Genomic DNA, 24,024 nt, shown 5'->3' with positions numbered 1-24,024 from the left:
AAAACAGATTCCATGGCAGCCTCCATATCCTTTGTCCTTCCTTCCACCATGTCCCCAACACTATTTTCAGCTCCATCACCTCATCCCGACCTTTTTATTTTCATAAGGCAGGATGAAAAATGAACTTTTTCCTCCCCCTCATGTCCTGGTCTTACATTTCTGTTGCTTTGTGGACTCACCACCATCACACAATGGTTGGGACCAGACTAAGGACTGTCTGGCCCTGACCATGCCTTTCAATTACACCTTCTCAGCTCACTATACTCATCATGTCACTTATGACTCCTGGTTGTGAGAACACATTACTCTTGGTTAAACTGAAGAATTGATGCATGCCAACAGTAGCTGGAGAGACCTTCCCTCCACAGGCCCAACATAGTGTGTGTTGACACGGCACCTACCACAGAATTCTCTCTCCTAGGACACAATCTCTGGGGGTGTGAGGGAAGACGCATCAAACTTTTTCATCGCCTGTTACAGCAGACCGCAGGATCCCCTTCCATCATGTTGATCACGGTTGCAGCACAATTGTACCATCCGCTCTAAGATCTTTTCGCAGGTTGAAACAAGTTTAGGGAGCCCCTGGTGAAAGAAGCTGCTACCGCTGAGGGCTCTCTATACGGCAGTTGCCTTCAGAAGTTTTGCAGCAGGGCTACCAATCAGCCAGGAAGCACAGAGACCCAAAAGGCAAAGTATTAACTGTGCAAAATGCGCACACCTTGATTTTAAGCATCCAACCACACTCGGAGTAGAACAAATAGTCAAAGAAATGCAAACAAAAGAGCGATTTTTTGGGTTTATGAAAAATAAATTTATTACATAACACCTTGTTTTAACAATGTCATTTTTTAATTCAGAATACTTGCATCATTCATGTAAAATAGTTTTGATACAGTACATTGTATGTTACAGTCCTGTTCCTTGTAAATTCAAAGGATCTACTTAACACCTTCTTTGCTGTCTTAAGGACACCCTAGAAATTGTGCGGACAAATTTAAAAAAAGAATAAAACTAAATACAACTGTAATCCTCTACACCAAGCCAGCTTTCAAACATGACGAAACATACGTGCGGGTGCTGCTCACCTTTAGGAAGGCTTCTATGCTTCTCCAATTCCAAAACATGCTCATGTCAGCAAGAAGAGACATAGACTCATTTTAGTTTGTCTAAGCTTAGGGATTTAGCTCAGTTGCAACGGATGCATTTACTATCTTGTAGCAGCTGTAAAACCAGTCTACTGACAGGTTTTAACCAAGAAAAACAATACCTTGTTTGATGAAAAGGAATCTTTGGGAGGCTCTTGAGAAACTTAAAATGCAATGTTTTCTATCTTACAGTACTCCTGCAGCATTGTTGGTCATTAACATCAATGGATGCGAAAAATGAATCAACATGCGCAAAAATAAAATCACAAAACTGTACCAAATTTGTCTTCATTAATCACGGTGATTGTGTTTTTACTTTTCTTGCCATGTTAATACATATGCTTTAGAAATCATTTGAAGTAGTCTGGATACTATTGGTCAGACAATGTTGTTACATCGAGAGAAGTCACCACACACACAACAAAAACGCTTGCTCCGTCACATTTCACAGCTTTAACTGCTACAGACTGTCGCTGACCAATGGTCAGACTGAACCATGTCAAGTAAACGATGGAAGTAGCATACCCATAACACAAACTGTGCTAGCACTTTCATTCAAGTTTAACCTCAAATCTTTACAACTGAGGAACCACTACTCCGTTATGTGAAAAGTGGAGGACCCTGGCAAATGGACACGTTGAAGGTGTGGTTGTACAGTACATTCATATGGTCCAAGCCAGGCAGGCAGCTGCATGGTCAGTCCTGCAGCTTTAGTGACAGTACATGGACATTAAGGTGCAGCTCAGTACCGGTGCGTTTGATGTGAGTACTGTGGAGGCTGTTGGGAGGTAGTTGAATATCCCATGCTGCTCTGTGGCTGTGACGTGCTTGGTCCAGGATTAGGATAGGCAGCATGTGGATTGGAACGCTAGAAAAGATACGATACAGAACATATTCGTCATTTGCAAGAAGCGATTTTTACAAGTCCATAGACAAAATAAATTGTGTGCAATCCCAATAAAATGAATGGTAAAGAGACAACTCTGATGTTATATGCATATCTTGAAGAAACTTTAACTTAGTGTAAACAGTTTTAGTAAATGTACTGATCAGAATGCAGAGGTATGGCCCCGTAACTAGGCCGGCGATATATACCAGTACTTCTAACTCAGATCTCAATGCTCCAACCTTGCTTCCTTCCTACCATGTTATAATCAATACAGTATCAAATTAAGTCATCATAATTGATCCTACTCACTAGACTATATGCAGGATTGTCCAAAACCAGTCCTGGAGGGCTAGATCCATGTCAAGACTTTTAAGATGACTAATAGTATCTAAATGGAGATATGCTAAAAATCTGGAATGGATACAGCCCTTCAGGACGAACTTTGGAGAACCCTGCACTATAGGAATCACGTTGTACGTAGCAAATGCCACTAGGTCAATATAAGAAAAATATATTAGGCCAAAGGCACGGCCAACAACTAGGCTATTAACAAAGTTCCTCGAACATTATGCTACTTTCCACTTCAACATTACTATTACTGTAAATCAAACAAAGATTCAATGAATGATCAGCAACATCAAATAAACACCTTCCTCCCATTTCATGAACTTGTTTTAAAACAAACACTGAATGCTTTTTTTGGGAGGTAGGGTGGTAAACACTTTTTGAACAGTGAATGTAAGAATTCAAGATTTTTACATGCGCTTCTATGCAATTAAGGCTAAGACAAAGGCCACTATATATGGGAAGAATTAAAGGTACTCCACGAGTACAGACTACTGAGAGACAGGACATGCAGAAATTCATAACTTCATTTGTAGGGTCATTACTTTGCTCTGCTCCCATCATGGCAGTTTGAAAGGATAATGTTTCTTACTCAGTATCTGTTCTTGGCATGTAGAGCTGTAGATTCACATGCTTTGCATATTCCTGCCATCTGGTGTTGGGTCCAGATGTTTACATGTTGTTTTTCTTCGAAGCAGGCTTACCAGTCACAAGGTAGGTGACCTCCATTTGATGATAGTGCGCATGACTCCATTGTTAGATTGTTTTCATGCAAAAGGTGTAAATGGAGTTAGTAAGTGTAGAATAGAGATGTTCATGCGTATGTATGTAAAGTAAGAAAACTGCAACAGGTATAGGTAACCAGGAAGGTGGGTGAGCGCATGTGAATCTACAGCTCTACATGCCAAGAACAGATGGTTACTGGGTAAGTAACATTATCCATTCGAGGTATATGAGCTGTAGATCACATGCTTTGCATAGACTATACAGCAGTAGACTCCCAAAGCGGTGGCTAACCTGTAGCTGATTCAGTTGTTTGAAAAAGTGTTTTAAGTACTGCCTGGCCTACATTAGCTTGTTGCCTCGTTAAAACATCTACACAATAGTGCTTGATGAATGTGTGCAGTGTTGACCATGTTGCTGCCTTACAGATGTCAGCTAGGGGAATATTCCCATAGGCCATAGTAGCCCCTATTATGCGGGTGGAATGCGCTCTAGGGGCTATTATCAAGGTTATTTTTGCTTCTGCATAACATGTTTGGATACATTTCACGATCCATCTTGCAATGCCTGATTTAGATATAGGATTGCCTTTGTGTGGTGGCAAACAAGCAACAAAAAGCTGTTTTGTGTTGCAAAATTATTTTGTTCTTTCCACATAATATAGTAGAGCTCGTCTAACATCTAGTGTGTGTAGAGCTTGTTCTGCTGTAGAATCAGGTTGAGGAAAGAACACAGGTAACTCAACCGATTGACTGATATGAAAAACAGAAACTACTTTAGAAAGAAATTTGGGATTGGTTCGAAGAACCAATTTGTCTTTGAGAAGCTGAAAGAACGCATCTTGTATAGTTAGTGCCCGAAGTTCACCAACTCTCCTCAGGGAAGTGATTGCAATGAGAAAGGCAACCTTCCATGAGAGGAATTGTAATTGGCACCTGAGCAATCATCTATGATACCAAAACACTTCCCACATATGACATACCACAGTTCACTTTTCACACTTTTGGCATGCTACATAACCATAATCAGAGTATGTACAACTCATATTAGCATTGATCAAAGGCAGTGGCTGGGAAGCATGACTAATGTTTTAACTAAGGTATGTATGCTGTCAGCTAAAGCAGAATTTCCAATGAAAGCTACAGAGGCACCTTTTCCCCCCTCGGAGTGTGTGGTCTTGTGCTCAATGGATTTCCGGATAAAAAATAGGATAACAATTATCCTAACAATAATTCTCAAAGTTGTGCCTTTGCTACTGGTCTTCCAAACAGTTTGTGCCACAAAAATGACTTAAGGGTGGTGCACGGATTTGGTCTAATCTGTATAATACATTACTGTCTGTCTGACAGTACTTAGTGTTCTCTCTGATGCAGATGCTGCATTTTGGGGAAAAAAAAATCACAAAAGTGAACAGCTTGGTTTGTGTGAAATGACAAGCACCTCGGTGCACATATTCAGTTCTTACGATTCCCATAACATCATGTACCTGCGTATGCAACTGCTTAACAGTCAGTTACATTTACTAGAAAATTGATATGTTAGAAAGCACCAATTCAGAACACGTTAACATTAACCTAATTAACACTGTATTTAAACTCTGTTGGAGGAGGTGTGTGATCTGGTGAATACATTAAGTTCACTCCATCTAAAAAAACGCAGTGCGAAGGAAGCTGAAAATTGACTTTCTTTGTGCTTCTTAATTTATGCAGTGATCATAGTTAAGTATACTTTCAATAGTATAAAGAGGACGCTGCAAAAAGAATTACTTGACAGAAGGTAATTCTGCTGCATGTTTTCACCGTGCGATATGAAATGCTTCCATATTGTTGACGTGTACATGCGTCTCTGCCCTGCATCTTCCTGTGGATGTCCTTGAATCTAAATGGCATGTTTAAAATGTCAAAATCCTCAGATCTCAGAAGCCAAAGCTCCCAATACTATTGGTCTGAGTGTCTGCCTGCCCCATGCTCCAGTGTTCATATATGCGATACTACTGGTAATTACTTGCTAATGCACCAGGTGCAAAAACAGTGGTTGCAGAGGCCATGATGGTTCTATTGAGATCAATGTTTAATATGACCGTCTGCATTTGTTCGTCACATCAGATAATAGGGAGAGTGGGGAAAAAGTGTATGCACAGCTCCCTGACTAACTTGACAATGCATTGCCTTTGAACTGAAGATGTGGGTTCTTGGATGCAAAGTTTTAGCAATGTCACTTTTTGCTTATTTTTAACAAATCTATGACTGGATGTTTCCACTGCACAAATAACCTGTATTTTCTTTGTGTAATTAAGTTTTTGGAACCTCGTCTTCAGGATCACCTTTCTGTGTATGTTATAGTGAATGTACGGGAAATGGTCAAACGCATTAATATACACTGGTTCCAACACATGTATCTAGACCAGGCAGTTGACGAATTAGGTCAATTTAGGCAATTCTTAGGCAGATATGTATCGAAATATTTCAGCACACAAAGTTTTAGTTACCATTTCAAAATCAAAACCTGGTTCTAGTTTTCCAGTCACTTTAACCTCTGCATGCCACTGGTCTAATTTTAAGACTTACATCCCAAGTGTGTTTTAACGTGTAAGTTTACTTTGCTCTACCTACTAAGTCATTTAATGAAATCTTTTCCTATCCACATCAAACATATTTGAAATCAAAACTTGGTTGGGAAATGTTGGTTCCAAAATCTTTTCAGTTGTTGCACTGCAGGTGATTTTTTTTTTTTTAGAACGGCTAAATTACTTTCAGAACAGCTGTTTCGTCAAATTGTTTTGCTGTGCTAATTTGACTCACTTTGTGGTCTATGCCGAAACCCAAACCACCAAAAAGAAGGAACTGAAGCCTTTTCCCCCCCATCAAAACTAGACTTCAGCCCCATTGTGTAGAAGCCCAATGTTTTTCTTTAAGCATTTGCAAATGGTTTGGTTTAAACAAAACACAGTTCTTACAAGAATATCTTAACACTTAAGTGGGAGACATAAATTACATGCACCATGCAAGCCTACCCATGTTTATTGACACTTCGGTTAGAACCTACACAACTTTCTGTCAATCACTGAAAAAACTATGAAAACACACAAAAAAGAAATCCTTCTTGAAGAGTTCCTGAATGGTCTAAGAATACATCTCTACAGTTCTGGCAATGATTATATCTTATTCTATTTGCTCCTCTTAGCAGCTTCCTAATGCAAATAATTGCAACCTCCTCCTCCCCCAAACAAACACTAGCTTCTACTGATGAGCAGGAGAACGTAACTAATTTTGATAGCCGAAAATAAAATCTAAGGGGCACAGTCCTCAACTGGGGGCACTGTGGGCTTACAATCGCTAATCAAAAAATGATCTGTAACATTTTTTTCAGTATTCAACCAGCATGTGGTGGAATAATGCAGAATACATGCAGTTATAGTGTGCTGCAGAAGTTGGGCTGGAGGCAGTGAAGGGAACCCTGGTCGCCATAAAAGGCTTCGTACCATAAAACAGCCTTCTTAGTGGTGACTGTCACTTTAGTCAGCTCTGGTTGGGGGAAGGGTCTGCTACTGACCCACTCTCTGCTTGTTAGCTACTACTGCAGGACTTTTGCAGTTCCCTCCGAGATCTGGAGCATGTCAGAGAGATTCCTCTGTTGCTGCGACCACTGGAATTTCAGGTCCCATTGCAGAGCCCTCATATGCCAGCGGGTGTCTGTTACTAGCAGGATGCAGGAGGCCATAACACACAGCAGCTTAAGAGTCAGTCTCACTGAAATCCATGATAGAGGCTGGATTTCTGGTGTTATATCCTGGATTTGCCGGTTGGAGGATACGCCCAAAACTGCACAGTGTCCACAACATCTCAGATGAAAGAGTCAGGTGTGAATTCAGCACATTGAAAGTGAACCCCAGCGATTCACCGTAGTCTGGAGATGGGAGACAACTGCCAGCAATAAGCTTGCCTTCAACAGCCAATTGTCAATGTAGGGAAAGATTGGAACCCGTGAGCATCGCAAATGAGCTGCAACACCCACCATCACTTTTGTGATGGCCAAAGGGGAGCATGGCAAACTGAAAGGTAACGCCTGTGGGCACGCCGGACGGGGATGTAAAAATATGCACCCTGCAAGACAAATGATAGCATCCAGTCTCCTGGATCCAGGGCACACAGGACTTGCACAAACGTGAGCTCCTTTTTGAAGAGATTGAAAAGATACATGTCTAGAGCAGGACGAAGGCCTCCATCCTTCTTGGACACCACAAAGTAGCAGGAATTGCAACCACAACCTACTGATGATGCCGGGTACAAAGGGGCAGGAGTGGCCCCTTTGGAAGAGCTGCAAAACTCAACGATCAGCCGTTGACCTCCAGTGGTGCAGGTGATGACGTATCCTGCCTCCCACTTGGTGCCCATTATGGTCAGAGGGCAAACTAAAGTGATTTGGAGGTTGCGGCTGCTGGGGAGAGAATGAAGGGTGCAGGGTTTGAACCGGCTCAACTTCAGGTGACCTTTCCCCCGTGGTCTGTGCGAACCTCGCCCTTTGCCACGAAAAGATTGTGCGATTTGTTGGCCGTGGTGACTGTGCGTATAAAGATGTGGTTGAAAGACCCTCCTGTGGCCACAAATGTGGCGGAAGACAAACAGGGGCTGACGAGGGGCCATGGAAAGACAGCAGGACCTGGTCATAGCCCTGCTGTCCTTAAAGAGATCCGGCGCCAAGTCCGCCTTCTCTCCAAAAATACGGGAGCCATCAAAGGGCATGTCAATGAGCAAGGCATGGACATCCCTCAAAAAAGCAGTGGTCCTCAACCAGGCGTCGCGCCTAAGGGCCACTTACAATTAAATCACTCTGCCCAGCTGGTCTGTTGTGTCCAGCCCAAATCCCCCCCATCAATTGCCTGCGAAAATATGGCTCAGACCTCCTCCAAAACCATGGGCAGCACTTGCACAAATAGTATGAGAGTACCAACCCAAGAGGCATGTGGTGCTCATGGACAGCAGGGCCACGCTGGCGGAAGAGAACATCCTCTTCCCTAAGGTTTCCAGCCTTTTGGATACCAGGTCCGGGGGACTGGTCAGGAATGCTCTAGGGTTGACTTTGCAGGTGGAGGCTCGGGCCACCAAGCTTTCTGGGATGTGGTGCTGGGCGGGGAAACTGGGGTCCCCTGGGCGAGACTATGGTGGCAGGCAATTGTATGCACAGGAGCACCTTTGGGTAATTTTTTGGGGAGGGCAACGCCTGGCTGAAACACCTCCATCAAGACATTTGTCTTGACTACAACTGAGGTCAGCGTAAGGTCCTGGACCTCCGCTTCCCTCTGTACCACATTGCAAAAGAGGCACCCTCCTCCATAGTCACGATACAGGGAGAGACCAGGGCAGTGTCTGGGAGTTGCATCAGGCCAATTGCATCTGCCAAATCCTAATGCCAGTTTTCCTCAGGATCTTCTAAAGAATGTTATGAAAAAGGGTCCACAGACCCTCCCAATCATCACCCAATCCAGGCCAGTCATAGGAATACCTTACTCTGACATGGGAGTCTGGCCCCGGTCGGCACTGGAGCCAGCGTCTGATGACGCCCGTCCAGCTCCGTATTGGAGTAGGGAATATATTATGGGGCAGTGCCATCGCTGGTGATTGGAGTCTTCGACACTGGTGCGGGTGCCAGGGAAGGGCGAGGTCGCTCGACTGTCACCACTACGGAGCCATTAATAGACCCCTGAGGCCCAACTGGTACTGAGTCCCTCCCGGACCTGTGGTGCCCAAGAGTGCTACAGATGGGTCGGGCAACTCAAAAATGACGTGCATGGCTTCATAAAATTCCTTAAATTGGACAGGGGTCACACCGGCTCCCGGAAATTCAGGTAGGCACAGGATGACCCAGGCTTCGGCTCCACCACAAAGGTAGGCCTTGAGTGCCAATGGCCCCGTCATTCGTCTGACCTTTGTCATTTTTCTTTTTGTGGCACTTGCCCAACTTCCCATATGATTTAAGGTTGGTTGCAGATCGAAGGGTACGACACTGATCTCAGAACCTTTCTCGCAACCCAGACCTGGAGCGTCACAGAGTCAAACAACATCGGGTGGGGAGGAGCTCGAGAGAGCGCTCCCTCAGCGCCATTGATGCATGGTGCAGCAGTCCTCACATGTCTTGGTGTCGTGGTCACACTCAAGACGGCAGAGACCAACCAAATTTGGATCCGTCATCTACATATCGTTGACCAGCACCGCATGGCTTATAACCTGCTTTTCTGGTGGACATCCTCCACACCGGGAGACAAAGTGTCAAAAAATAATCTTCAAAGAAAAATCAATCAAAAAAGGACTGGGGGGTAGCTCCTCTCCAGAACTGCGCTGACTGGCGTGGAAAGAAAAGGTCTGACATCAGTGCACTAAGGTAGCACCAATGTAGGCACTGCACATGCCACTTACAGCGCCAACGATATGCGGAGCCAGACCACACCACCTACCGGTACGCAGGGGTACAACTCAACAAAAATTTACAGATATAGTCTGACGCCTAGGGAATATTTTAAGGTAAGGGAACGGCCGCTAGAGACCTCTATCAGATATTAAGGTTAAGAAGTTTACTTGCAGATGCATTCTGCACACTCTGTAATTTCCAAAGTAAAAAGAGGGGTGCTTCAAGGTATATAACATTGGCATAATCTAAATGTGCAAGTAACAGACTATTGGTGGATTGTACCCATGAGGGACACAGAGTTAAAAGACAATTCAACGTAGGCATCTCACCATGTGGAAAGATTCACTTGAATCACCTGTGGATTTAGTATTCAGTAAGAAGTTTGCATTAAAATCATGCCTAAACACCTTTCTTGGACTGAATGATCAGGAGGAAGGCCCAGCAATTCTAGCCATATGGGGGACAGGCAGTCTATTACCACAGCAACTTAGCTTTAGATGTTTTCAGCTTGAGATGATTCCTGGGCATCCAAGCTAGTGGCTAGCACTGGCTGACAACACAGGAGACAAGTGTAGATGGTTTTTGAGGTTTATTTTATTATGTCTAGTCTGCATAATTGACCACGTGCGGCTGAATAAGAATACCAGCTCAGACAGAGGCTGTCACATTTTAAAGAGAAGGTAAGTTGTGGATCACTGAGGACCCAAGCTGTTAGGGCAAGGGGCTCAAAGCAGAATTAATACACAGACAGAATGGCATATCTGTTAATGCGGAAGGATGGAATCTTATGTAAAGCAGGATGATGGACAAGATCTGAAAACAGAGGGGCAGCTACTTCATTTGAGCCCACTGTGATCTTGATGTCATTCATGTTGCAATCAGTGCAGAGTCTGCATTTTGGCTCCTGTTTGGATGTTAGTAAAAAATAATGCTTTCTTACATGAAGGGTGATAAATGTCCGAATGCTTCTCGCTCAGTCTGCCTAGCAGAAGACTGTTGCAAGTTGGGTCCATCTGTTTTTTTTTACAACTGGTTCGATGTATACAGTTTTTAGTTTATCCTTTAATACGCCAAGAAGTGGTTGATGAAAGCTCTGGCCAAGATGACAGCAGGCCCGGTAAGAAGAATATACTTGAATATGTGTGCTGGACATTGGCTCTCAGGTGTCCCTGAAGTGCAACAAGGTTGGCATAATCATCAGCGGGCAAAAGCTTGTGGAAGACCAGCTTTAGTGAAGAAGGGTTTAGAGAGGAAGTGAACTGCCAAGAAGTCACATAGGTCTTTTGAGAGGGTAGTTTTAGAGGTAAAGCAAATCAGATTTGGTAATTCAGCAACTATCTTCTGAAGTTCCTTAGTGGGGTAAGCAGTATCATAGATATATTGCGACAGTGAAACCTTTTCAACTTTGAGGCTTTACAAATTCTGGGGTGACACTCCAATGACCGTTTGGAATTGAGGTAATTTGTGTTTTCCATTGCCCATCAGTGATGGGAAGATCGTATGTTTAGTCTTGTTGAACATCTCCATGTACTTTGACATGGTCAACCATGGCCTACTGTTTGATTGCCTCGATGTAGCTGGGAGTTAATATAACTGCTTCAATGCTTCTCTTCAGTCTTATGTCAGATGACCCAGTATATTAAATTGAAACTTTTTTCTTCCTAATCCAATGATGCCACTTGTGGGTTTCTTAGGGACACTCGTTCTCCACATGTCCGTTCATTGTATACATAACATTCTTACAACATTTGATAGGAGTCTTGAGTGCAACACACCATTCTTATGCCTAAGGATACTTTGTTGCAGATTAAGTTAATTTGGATTTAACTGCCATTTGACAATTTTCTTCCAAGTTTAGAACAACTCAAAGCTTTGGTTCCTCCTCGCAGGCTATTGCTAAATGAGGCTAAAAATAAATTAATTTTGCATGGGACAAAGAAACTGAATGGACAGGAGGCAACTGTCTTTTTCCCCAACCTCTCTTTTTTCACATACCGTGCTTAAACTCACAGTGAAAAAATACAATGTTTTTCTTGACAGCCCGCTTTCTAAAACATCAGAAGGGATTTATGTATGAATATTGTCACAGTGCCAAAGTCCTTAGATTTTTCATCTCCTCTCCAATCTCAAAAATATTCTAATTCTAATGCAACACCATGCTTCCAGCTACTGCAGGCCTTATATGAAAAATGTTACCAGACCTGCAGGTCTAGTAACTTGAATTATTTTCTTGACCCACAACTAATGCACTCGACCCATGAAGTGGAGACAGAACATTTCATGATTCAATTAATGTTTCCCCCCCTAAACTCAGATGAGCCTCCATTCTTAAAAAAAACCACAACTACAGACTGAAAGCAGAATGTGAGTTTTATTCACAAATGCATGTTTAATGACTTGTTCATTGTTGTGAATTTGTTTGGGATCATCTAATTATTTTATATTGGGAACCCCATGATTTTGAACAGGAGCTGAACAAAAGTGGATATGAGAGGCCAGTATTTGTTTGTACTGGCATCAACATAGGAATAGCTGCAGCAGAAAAGGGGTCATGTAAATGACAGCTTTGGGAGGAAAATGTTACCCTGTAAGCATCTGTTTGTGGCATTCAGTGACGTAGATTCACATGCCGTTTATACTCCTGCCACCTGGTGTTGGGCAAGTTGTTTTTCTACCAAGAAGGCTTTTCAAATCTTGAGGTATTTTGACTCCATCTATTGCTGAAAATGCACATGGCCATTGGCACAATTGTCAGGTTGGTTTTTCCGCACAAAGGGTGAGGATATAGATGGAGCACAGAGATTCAGAAAAGATGAACATGTGAAGGAAAAGATGAAGGTTGAAAGCGTCTACAACATCTTGGGGCATCTGGGCAAGAGGATGGGCGCATGTGAATCTACAGCACTACATGCCACGAAAAGATGCTTACAGAGAAATTAAAATTTTCTGTTAGTGGCACGTGCAGCTGTAGATATGCCCGCTCTGCATAGTGTAAAGCAGTCCTCCCAGAAGAGGTGGAGGTGGCTATCCGGAGGATGTTGCAGAAGATTGGAAAAGGGTACTAAGTACAGCCTTCCAATGTTAGCTTGTTGGTGAACACAGTAATATTTAATAAAAACAAAAAAGGAGGGATGGGGAGAGGTGGAGGGGTAGGACCTTGTAGCTGCTTTGCAGATGCCAGCTATAGGACCAATACCCAAGAAAGCCATAGCAGCTTCTTTTTAGAGGTTTGAGTAGGGGTTGGAACGAACAGGCAAAGGAATTTTTGCTACAGCAAAACAGGTCTGTATGCATTTGACGAGCCAGCGTGCTATGCCTGCCTTAGAGAGAGCACACCATTTGTGCAAACAGATATTGTGTCTTACGAAGGGATTTGTCTGGTTAATGCCATACATAAGCACTCTCAGCATCTAATGTGTTAGGAGCTTGTCATGCTACTGACTCTGGGTGTGGGAAAAACACTGGAAGTTCTATGGTTTGATTGAAGTGAAAGTTAGAGACCACCTTAGGCAGAAATGAGGGGTTTGTCCTGAGAACTACCCTATCTTGGTGTACTTGGAAAATGAATTCTTCCAAGGTAAGGGGCTGCATATCACTAATAAGAGGTGATGGCTACCAGGAAAGAAACTAAGTGACAAGAGGTTCAAAAGAAGAGCCTATTAGCCTAATGAGAATAATGTTGAGGATCAACACAGGAGCAGGTAGCAGCAGCGAAGGAATAATCCTTTTGAGCCCTTCCATAAAGGCTTTGATAACAGGAAAAAGAAAGGTGTTCTCTGTTTTGGAGATAAGCAGCAACTGCAGCTAAAGGGATGTCTGATAGAATTATAAGCAAGGTCTGTCTTTTGCCAGTGAAGCAGATAAGCAATGTTTTGAATTGCTGCTTGGAGAGGATCTAAATGTGTAGGGCTACAGTAGTGCACAAACCGTTTCCACCTGGCCGCATAGCAGCCTCTGGTTGTAGGCATGCGTGCCTCTTTAAGAATGGTCATGCATTCTGCAGGTAAATTGAGGTACCAAAATCCTAAGACTTCAGGAGCCAAACTGCAAGATTGATCTGTTTGGGGTTGGAATGCCTGAGTGTACCTTGATTTGGGGAGGGGGGGGAGGAGGGGGGGGGGATGTTCAGGCCTGTGGGTCAGCTTTTAGTGTGGTACTAGAGAAAGGTTGAGAAGGGTAGTGAACTATGGCAGCAACGCGCAGGCCAGGCTACTAAGATGAGAATGAGGGATGTTTACAGAAGCTTCAATACAATGAATGGAGGAAGTGGGAGAAGCGGAAAAGTGTAAACAAATATCCCTGACCAGTTCATTTACAGTGCACTGCCCATGGACTGTGGCAGTGGTGAAGAGGTCTATGTGGGGGAAACCGCAATGGTGTAAGTAACAGAGTAGGACTTGGGGGTACAATTCCCTCTTGTGGACTTGTTCATGCATCCCACTGAGCAGGTCTGCAAAGCTGTTGTCCACTCTGAATATGTACTGTTTGAGGAGATGAACTCTGTAATGTATAGCCCACCGCCAAATACTCTGAGCTACAGTAGGCAACTGGAGGGAGTGTGTGCCGCCTTGCTTCTGCAGGTAAAACATGACGGATGGGATATTCGTCCAGACTAGAATTACCATGTTTTGAATGAGAGGAAAGAACACCTTGAGGACCAGCTGAATTGCTAACAACTCCAGTTGGTTGATGTGTAGACGCCATTGGTCAGGCGTTCACACCGCTTGCATGGTCAGCTCTTTACGATGTTGTTGCCCAACCTGTGAGCAAGGTGTCCGATGTGCTAATCATTTGCGGAACCGGGTACAGGAAGGTCAGTTCCTCCAACAGGTTGCGGCATTCCACCATTACAGAGGCGATGAGTACAAGCTCAGATCAACAGCAGGTCCTCCCATGGATCAGGCACATCTCCTGTGGCCTGGGAATTAGAATGCTTCCGTGCTGCGTTTACGGCGGGTCATAGGGAGACCTGGGACTGTCCCCTTCCCAAAAGAAAGAGAACCCTGAGGCAGTAGTGGGGAGGCCGGTCTAGTAGGGTGGGATACAGGAGGCAAAATATGAGATGGCCTTGGAGGCGGGAGAAGTGACTTTATCATGATTTCAACTTATTAGACACCGGCACTGAAGGTGGTTATAAGGAAAATGTCCACTTCGGAGGAACATTGTCCGTGGGTTTATCCGGTGGCTTCAGATCAAAATCTGAAACAAATGACTTGCTTTGACACTTGGTCTCTTATCGGCTGGGGCAATACATAGATAAAATTAAACACAATTTGAACAATGTAATGCTAATGTGATAAACAGGAGACCATTCCCTAGTTTTTTCAGGACAGCCGAACAAGAGCAAAGGGGAGGGCTGAGCACACTTCTTGGCAGCCTCTGTACAGTGATATGCAAAAGAATGTACACCTCCTAAAGATTCTATGGTTTTTCTTTTAAGACATTTCTAATCTTCATCCAGTCCTCGCCAAGTCCTGACAATCGATAAACATAACCTCTTGTAATACACTGCAATCATTTGTTAAACCAAAATGGTTTTACTTTTAAGACATTTCTTATCTTCATCCAGTGTTGGCCAAGTCCTAACAATCGATAAACATAACCTCATCTAATACACTGCAGTCATTTGTTAAACCAAAAAAAAAAAAAAAAAAAAAAAAAAAACACCCAGCAACATTCAGTAGCCCTGTGATTTAGTTATGTGCCCAACTGTTAGCTGCAAACTCTTGCAAGTTAAGGTTTCTTAGAAGAATGTAAGCACCTCCCTTTTCCCTGAAAGTGAACGGAGAGAAGACCGAGGTCTTGATTTTTGGGAGTAATCGGGAAATCTGGTCCAGTGACTGGTGGCCAGCCACGCTTGATGTTTGCCCTTGTCCGGTTTCTTATGGGAAGAACCTAGGGGTGATAGTGGACAATGCCCCTCTCTGGATCTTCAGGTAAACAGGACTGTCTCCACCTGTTTCGGCATCATCAGGATTCTCAGAAAGATCTCCCACTACCTTTCTTTTGAAGCATGCAAGCAGGCCGTCATGGCCTTATTACCGTCCAGGCATTAATAAAGGTCTTATTCATTTGTTACAGATGGTGTAGAATGCCGTGGCCAGGCGGATATTGAATCTTCCTAGACATCATTCAGTTACGGTCTCGATCAAGGTTCTGCACTGGCTCCCGATGGACCGCAGGATCATTTTTAAGATCCTATGCCTGACTCATGAAGCCTTTTATGACTCTGGCCCAGAGGGCATCAAGTAGATTGTCCATCATTATGTTCCCACCAGATCCCTTCATCCTTGAACAAAAACCTACTCACTGTTCCCAGGTTTAAGAAGGTTAAATGGGGTGGCAGAGCCTTCTCCACTGCGGCGCCCAAACTGTGGAACTCCCTGGCAGCAGAAATTTCTAGTCAGGTCTCTCTTCCACTATTTCGCAAGGCCTTAAAGATCTGGCTTTTCCGTGATTCCTCAGTTTGAGCATGCTCTTTTTTTTCACCGTCTTCTGATGTTTTGCATCCAGCGCCTTCACGCCCTTGGGCTAAGTTTGCGCTTTACAAGTTTATATTCATTCATTCACTCATCCTTACAAAAGTGCTTAAGCTTCATGGTGTCTGAGGACATTTAATCGGCACACAGCTAACTCTGTGCCACGCTACAGTTTGGGCATTTCAAGATACTGAATCTCCATTTTTAGCTTTTCCAACAGACTTGCTGATGTGTTTAGGATCATTGTCTTGATACATGACCCATTTTTTGCCAATTACCCACTTTTGGCCAAGTGTTAGCTGTTGGACTGAGGATCAGGCATTTTCCTATAGCATGTGCTGATGTAGAGACACATTCCGATAATGAGGCATCCAGGAACTGTGGCTGCAAAGCAAGACAAATCATCACTATTCCACTTCCATGGTTAGCAATGTTATGAGATTCCTGTGGTGATGCACAAATTTTGGTTAGTTTTTTGTGCCAAAGATACATAATAACTGAACACCTCCACTTTTTCTGGTCTCATTTCTACAAGGCTGTTTTGCCAGAAGTAGTTAGCTTTACAAAACAACACCAAAAATAACCAAAGCCATGCCACAATATTCTTTTAGGAAGAAAGAGTTTTCCTGGCTATCCTTCCATCAAAACGGTTCTTGCTCAAACGTTTCCTAATGGTAGAATCATGAACTCTATCATCAACTTATTCGCCTGTGGATTCCTGGATGTAGCCCTGGTTTTCTTTCTCTCAGAGCATCAAGCAGTTTAAGCTTGGTTTAAATTTCAAGGGATGACTACACTGGGTACAATAGCACCTGTTTTGAGCTTTCTCCATCTGCACGTCTTATTTGCTGCAGAACGATGGACTTAATACAGTTTGGAAATAGCTTTTTAACCACAGCCAAACTGATGAATAGCAATATTCTCTCCCTCAATCAATGCATATATTTTTGAATAATAATAATAATAATAATAATCTTTATTCGGTTTTTACAATTCGAAAAGCCATGAAAGATAACAAATTAATTTAAAAAACATTGAATTTAAAAAGGTGAATTATACATTTGATTTCTTAGCTCGGACAAATTATTTATGAGGCAGTTTAGAAAAAATATCAGAAGATGGAAGGTTGCAGTTTTACAGATTGTTTCTGTGTCTCATGATGCATTTTAAAAAATTTAATACATGATATACCGTACATTCTGAGTCCAAAAATTGAAGTGATAACATCGCTGGGCGGCATTGTCTATGGCCCCATTTTTTCAATAGGGGAATAAGCCAAGTTTTTCGGTGCGGTTGATAAAACTTACAAAAAAGTACTGTATGAATAGTGGACTGTTGAGAATGATCGTCACAAGGACACAGTGCCATATCGGTACTCCAATTGTTCTTTTCGGGGAAGGTCACCAGTCTGAAAAATGAGTTCAACCTGAACCTTGTTAGGAGCATCTTCTCGTAGATGGAAATCCCTAAGGTGAGATATAGCTGAATTTTCATGGTCTGCTGAATAATAATTGCATGCATGACAGATTTTTTTGTAGTCAGCATTGTTAGTCTCAGGGAATCCAAGTGACTCAATGCTACCTGTTTTAGATCTTTTTTAGAGATTTCTTTCATTAGTTCTGGATTATAATAGTATTTTTCAAATCCCAGATCTTGTAGAAAGTTTCTGATGTAAGAAATCCAAGGAATTTTTTTAGCATGGTCCAACTCCATGACATCTTGTATAATGTTTTTTGTCAGGTTATTTTCATCAGATAACCAAACTCTTCTCCAAAGCATTAGAGGTTGAATTTTTATCAGGTCTTCGATAAATGGGATTCCCAATTCTATATGCGAGGCATAGATGGAAGTGCCTCGTGGTGTTGACAGAAGGAATCTCGTGAAGATGTTTTCCTCTTTTTGGATTGGGACAGTGTTTGTATGACCCCAGATCCCGGCACCATATAATGCTGTGGATTGGCACTTCGCCGCATATATTTGCAACAGTTCCACTGGTGGTTTTTTCCCCAAGTTTGTTGGCAAATTTCATTAGGGCCATGTTCGCTCTTTTAAAAAGGTGCCTCCTAGCTTCTACCGCCGGCTTCCAATTTTGGGCATCATCAATCATGATACCCAAATAGGGGTATTGCGAGGTTCTCTCAATTTTTTGGTCTTTTAAAAAGATGGATTTTGCGGGTTTTTTTGAGCCACCAACTACCATAGAAAAGGTTTTTTTAACATTAATATGCAGATCCAGAGCTGCCATGAAATCTGCATATTTAGTTAAAGATTTCTGTAGTTCAATTGGAGTTCGGGCTAAAATGACAGCGTCGTCCGCGTAGAGCAGGGCGGGGATTAGGCGATCTTTTACTTTTGGGAGGTCTCTTCCCCCCTTCAACATACACTCTTCCAAACCGTTGGTGTATAAAGAAAAAAGAAAGGGGGCGAGGACGCAGCCTTGCCTCACTCCCCGCTCTACCCTGAATGGTGCTGTCAGTTCTCCTCCTGTCCCGAACCTCACTCTCGCTGTGGCCCCGCTGTAGAGTTCTCTTAAAAAGTCAAGGAGAGGAGGATCTACTCCCATCTTGCTTAGTAATGACCAGAGCTTGGTATGTGAGACACAGTCAAATGCGGAGGAGAGATCCACGTATGTCATAAAAATAGAACCTGATTTTGCCAATGTGTACTTAGAAATGAGCAAAGAGAGGTTTAAAGCTTGCTCGATGGTTCCAAAGCCCTCCCTGAAGCCGAACTGTAGGTCTGAGAGGATGTTTTCGTCAGCCACCCACTGTTGCAGCTTGCCAAGGAGGACTCTGCCAACTACTTTGCCCAAAGAGTCAAGAAGGGAGATTGGGCGGTAGCACTTGACATCTTGCCTATCCCCCTTCTTGAAGATGGGGACCATTATTGACGAAGACCATGAGTCCAGCAGTCCAAGTTCCATGGTTGCAAAACAGACCCTCGTGATTATTGGAATCCACAGGTCGGGAAGGAATTTAAATAGGTCGACGGGAACCCCGTCAGGGCCAGGGGCTTTTCCGGGTCTACTTAAGGATAACGCTTCTTCGAAATCTTGTAGGTCAATTTCCAGATGAATAGGGAAGGTGACTGGGTTGCAGCTAGACTGATGCAAACCTCTATTAGAAGTAGTTTGGAAGATTTTCGAAAAATGGCTTGTCCATGTAGCCTCGTCTATGGCCACATCTATTTTTGGTCCAGTTGAGTTAGATAGAAAAGGCGATTTGACTATTTTCCAGAAAGCCTGGGAGTTCTTCGAGAGTGCACTCTCGTGTAAGGCCTTCCACAAGGATGTTTTTAGGTCCTTTTTCCTCGTCTTTCTAATGGTAGAGTATTCTCTTCTGAGATTTTGGATCTTTATTGCATTTCTGTTGGGTTCCCTAAGAGCTTTCCTCAGATTTGACTGCGCTTTCGTGCAGTCTCGACTAAACCAGCCTGTGGTCTTCCTATTGTTTTGTTTGAAAGTTCTGGTTAATAGGCTTTTGACAAGTTCTATAATGGCGTTGAAGTTTTCCAGTATTTGCTTAGCCTCTGCTTGAGGGTCAAGACAGATCAAAATGTTTTGGTAAGCAAGAGTAACTAGTTTCTTCGTTAAAATATTGGGATCCACTTTCTCCCATTTGATTGTAAAGCCATTAGTATTGTTCAGCACGAGCCTACTCTGAGATAGAGTGTTGGCTATGGTTACCATCGGAGAAATCGAGAGATGTATTTGAAAGTTTAGACTTAGCGCTGAGTGATCGCTGAGGCAGTTTTCTAAGATTTTAAATGGTCCGAGTTGCGATTTTAAAACTTCTGTAGCTAATATATAATCCACTGTTGTTTCGTAGCCCCTTCCTCTATAGGTATGCTCTAGCATGTCAGTTGATTGTAGTGTGGGATTCAGAATTTGCAGGTCCAAACCTTAATGACCCAGACCAAACAAAGTTTACGACTTTATATACATCTAGAGGGACCTCTGATGATCAAGTAGTTGTGAGCATTTGTTAAGCCGCACCTAATTCTAATTACCAACTTGAATGATATGGGAGCTGTAAGGTTTTCATTTAATAATCGACAAATTGGTATTTGCGCGATTTGTCACACGATGTTACACTTATCTATGGTTATGGATTGGTGGGAATTAGATGAACGCCAGATATTTCTCGATATGTAAAACCGCACATCTAGAATTAGTTATGTGTGTTTGTTTCAAGATGCTTTCAAGTTCAAACAGCATTGATAAAAGCTACTGTGACCAGACCTCAGTTGCAGTATTGCAACTATAAAATACATTCATTTACTGTCTTTTTTTCCCCCAAAACGTAGTTTATTGGTTTTGTACAAAACATACATGAATCTTCACACAATAATAGCCATCACAATCGCAAAGAGGTAATTAAAAAAAAAACAGCATTGAAGTAGTACAGTACATGCTATACCTCCATAATGGAACCTCAGTGGCAATGCTCCAGATATAATGCAATCTTCCGCAACATAACTTTGTTCCTCATAACAAACTATAATACCCTCCCCCCTCCCCAATTTCCCATCCCGATGCCATACTTATGTATTTTCCACTGAAAAGTGTTCCTAGGAACTGCCATGGGTTTGCCTTTGTATTTCGCCTGTCATGGTGTGGGGTGCCCTCCCTGCCGGTGATCTGCCCCCTTCAATCTACATTCATTTACTGTCTTAAGGCAGAAACTGTGTTTTTTAAATGTAAGATTTCATTTACAAAAATGAAAAATGTAACCATGGCGTCCGCTGCAGAAAACAATTTGATGGTTGTGACAATAAATCTAAGCTAAAAAACTACTTGAGGTAAGCTTGGATGTGTCCAGGGCAACTTTGATTCACCTGAATTTGTTAATCTTCATAGCTGTTCGATTTACATACAGTAAGGTAGTTAAGAGTGTTTTATTTCAACAAATAATTGCTGGTACCTAAACAGCCGATTTACCATACTAAAGAAACCTCTAAGTAAGTGTTTGCCCAATCATCATGCAGTTACAGTGCACATATGCTGAACCAGACTTTTGACAGACACTGATGCCATTGAGTTTGGTTTACATTATTTTGCACTGGTTAAGGTAATGTAACGTTTGTGGCTTTATGCTGGGTTTGTAATGCATCATTTGGACCTCTTCTTGACATGTATGCCAAATTAAAAACTGGGGTTACATGATGTCAGCATTGCACATCCTAAAAGTGTGCTGGGAAATCAACATAGCAATAAGGAAGACATTGTTTTTAAATGTGCCCCATTAATATAGTACTGTGTTTTCAAACTGTATGATGGCTCTTCCAGAAGAGATTAAAGAATATGAGAGACTTGCAATAGAGAGAATATCTGTATTGCATATGTGCAGAACTGAATCAATTCTCACTGTCAACTGTATTAAATAGTTTATGGAAACCATTGCACAAGGCTTTAAGTGCGTGTTTGGAAGGATGCTTCTTACCTCCTACAGCATCCACATCTTCGATGAACCAGGGTTACCATCTCAGTGGGGACAGTAAATTGTGTACCACATTTATATCAATTCCTTCATGTCCACCCGACCTGTGTGATGGTTGCAAGTGCAAAACATGTAAACTAAATGTACTTGTGCCATATTCAAAGCCTGTGTGAACAATGAATGCAAAAATCAACTGTATCGTGGTTTTTGGATACTGGGTAAATGTTTCATTCGTTCATTAATGGCAAAATGTTGACCAACAGGTTTCAGCCACCTACCCTGAGCTGCATATAAACCATATCCTTCCAACTTCATTTCATTAAAAACCTAAAATGGGTAACCCCTTTACTTGACTTCATAATATTTGTTCAAGAAATTGTGATATTTCATAATGACTAAGAAAATTTACAAGCACATTGCTTACCCTTGAATCAACACTTAACACTGCTATGTGCCTATACAAAGGAGTAAAAAAAAAAACAATCATCACCTCAAGCCCGATTCTGAATTATTACAACTGGTTTCCCCTGGAGATCAGATCTACTCTGCTACCTGAAAGACAGACTTGCAGGTTGATCCTGGATTAAATTGGGATTGTCAATTGTCAAATTCCAAAAACTTAAGAAACTAAAACACCTAAAAAAGTCTTGATCTACCTTTCACCTTTTGAAAATCCCTCAAGGCACACCTTTATAAATAATTCCTCAAGGCACACTTCTTTCTCAACTAGTATCTTACTTGACCTTGCTCCCCCATGTTGATTATACATTTATTCAAGTAATATATACACTCTCTAATGTTTTTCACTCTGTTACAAGTCTGTTATTACTGCTCATAACAGAAAACACTTAACCATATGACAAAATGGTACTTGGCAAGGCAAATATGACAGCTGGGTTGAAGAGTTTGAAAGCTTTAGGCAATTACCTGAGAAAGCGCATATTGGGGCTGAGTTTCTCTTGAACTTGAGAATTTCTAGAGATTTGCTGTTTTAGTCACTTTCACCACCCAAGATCAAGATCGTGAGTTTGTCTAGTGGGTATTCTAGAGTACCCATGTGTAAGCCTCATAAGTGATAGGTGCTGTCCAGTATAAAAGAGCACTATACGTTAGTAATCCTGCAAAGTTTTCCCCCACAATTAACACCAACTTTCTTCCTGTAGAAGCATAGGAAAACCATCAGTCATTCTCAGAAATCCAAACATGAAGTGTTGGGGTTTAGAGCACGAGGGAGGCAAACAACCCCCATATTTTAAGTAAAGCGACTATCTTGAAATCAGAGCACATGGCAAAAAGACAATATTGCTGTATCAGATTTAAAAAAAACTATACAAAACAGCATCAAAAGGCATATAAGCCAGTCCTTCTACTAAAATTAAATGAATTACCATAAATTGCCATAAATGTAACCCTCTGACATTCGCATCTATGCTAGCTAATCATCCACCACTGACATTTCCTTCAGTGCATACAAACACGCCAGATCCCATCTACTTAAATAAATACATTTCCACCATGGACAAAACAAAAAGCTAATGATTAGTACAAAAACCCCATCAACATTCTCATTTGTCACTACACCATCAAATTACATCTTTAATAAAAAAAATGGTTTTCCTACCGCCCAAGCCACATCTTGTATACTGAAAGTTTCAACTTTAAGACTATTGTGGGGACCTTTGATAACCTATTATCAATGCACAAAGCATATCGGTCTCAGAATCTAAGGTATGGACTAAAAGATTCGAATCTCTACAATACGGCTTGCTTTTTTCCTTTCAGATTACTACAATATTTTATGAAGGAGATCTGAATATACAATACTAACAAAATGCTGAAGTTAAAACAAAAACACCTAGATAAGGTGTACCTGATAGTCTGAGGTCATGATGAGTCCGCCTGAGGTAGTGGTAGGAGGAACAACTCTCACTTTCTTCAAAGGGGGTCCCTGCGTGTGACTGTTGTCTTGGTTCCCTGGGTGGCCTGTTCCATTGGTATGGTTATTGCCCTGCTGCTGTTGCTGCTGGTTTTTCTACAATGATAAATAGGAATACAAATGCCTGATAATCAACACAAAATACACTACAGAACAGATGAACAGGATAACAGATTTCTAAACGATAGGGCGCGAAACGTACAACTATAGCTCTTACTTTGTCTCCCTTGTCATCCGGCTCTTCTTCTGTTAAGAATTCTCTTTTTGGATAAGGGATTTGACAACCTGCAAAAACACTGCAAAGAGGAGTTATATAAAACAGCAGGCAAACAAGAAAACAATTTTAGGAGAAGCATCTTGTGGACACAGTGATTGACACAACAGGATACAACACTAGCAGAGTAAGAGTGCAGATCTGGTTACTGTTGCTTTCAAATCAATACAACTGCATTAATGCATGGAACCTGAAAAACTATGCAAGTACATCCTTTCTGGAAAAAAGGTAGAAGCCCATCAGGGAAGCACTTAGGCTCCCTCGTGAAAACATGATGAAGCATACTGTTTGACTCGTCTTGAGGTGCCCTCCCAAGGGTAAGACCACTCTTTATTTATTTAGAAAGTTTTATATAGCGCGAACAAGATCTTTGCAGATATCAGAGCGCTT

At 42.2% G+C, this 24,024-nt stretch overlaps 1 protein-coding gene across 1 annotated transcript in view; it reads right to left on the bottom strand.

The window, feature by feature from the left end:
* Window positions 1-787: 787 nt before the first annotated feature.
* Window positions 788-24,024, bottom strand: part of CDK8 (cyclin dependent kinase 8) — a 184,742-nt gene continuing 161,505 nt past the window's right edge. The window contains exons 11-13 of the mRNA XM_078657112.1: window positions 23,578-23,656; window positions 23,295-23,456; window positions 788-2,013 (exon numbers count right to left, since the gene is read on the bottom strand). Coding sequence (XP_078513238.1) covers window positions 1,888-2,013; window positions 23,295-23,456; window positions 23,578-23,656 — 367 coding nt within the window. The 3' untranslated portion in view covers window positions 788-1,887. The remainder of the gene's footprint in view (window positions 2,014-23,294; window positions 23,457-23,577; window positions 23,657-24,024) is intronic.

This window comes from Lissotriton helveticus, chromosome 8, assembly GCF_964261635.1.
Source record: "Lissotriton helveticus chromosome 8, aLisHel1.1, whole genome shotgun sequence".
Taxonomy (NCBI): Eukaryota; Metazoa; Chordata; class Amphibia; order Caudata; family Salamandridae; genus Lissotriton; species Lissotriton helveticus.
This window is presented reverse-complemented; position numbering and strand designations above follow the sequence as displayed.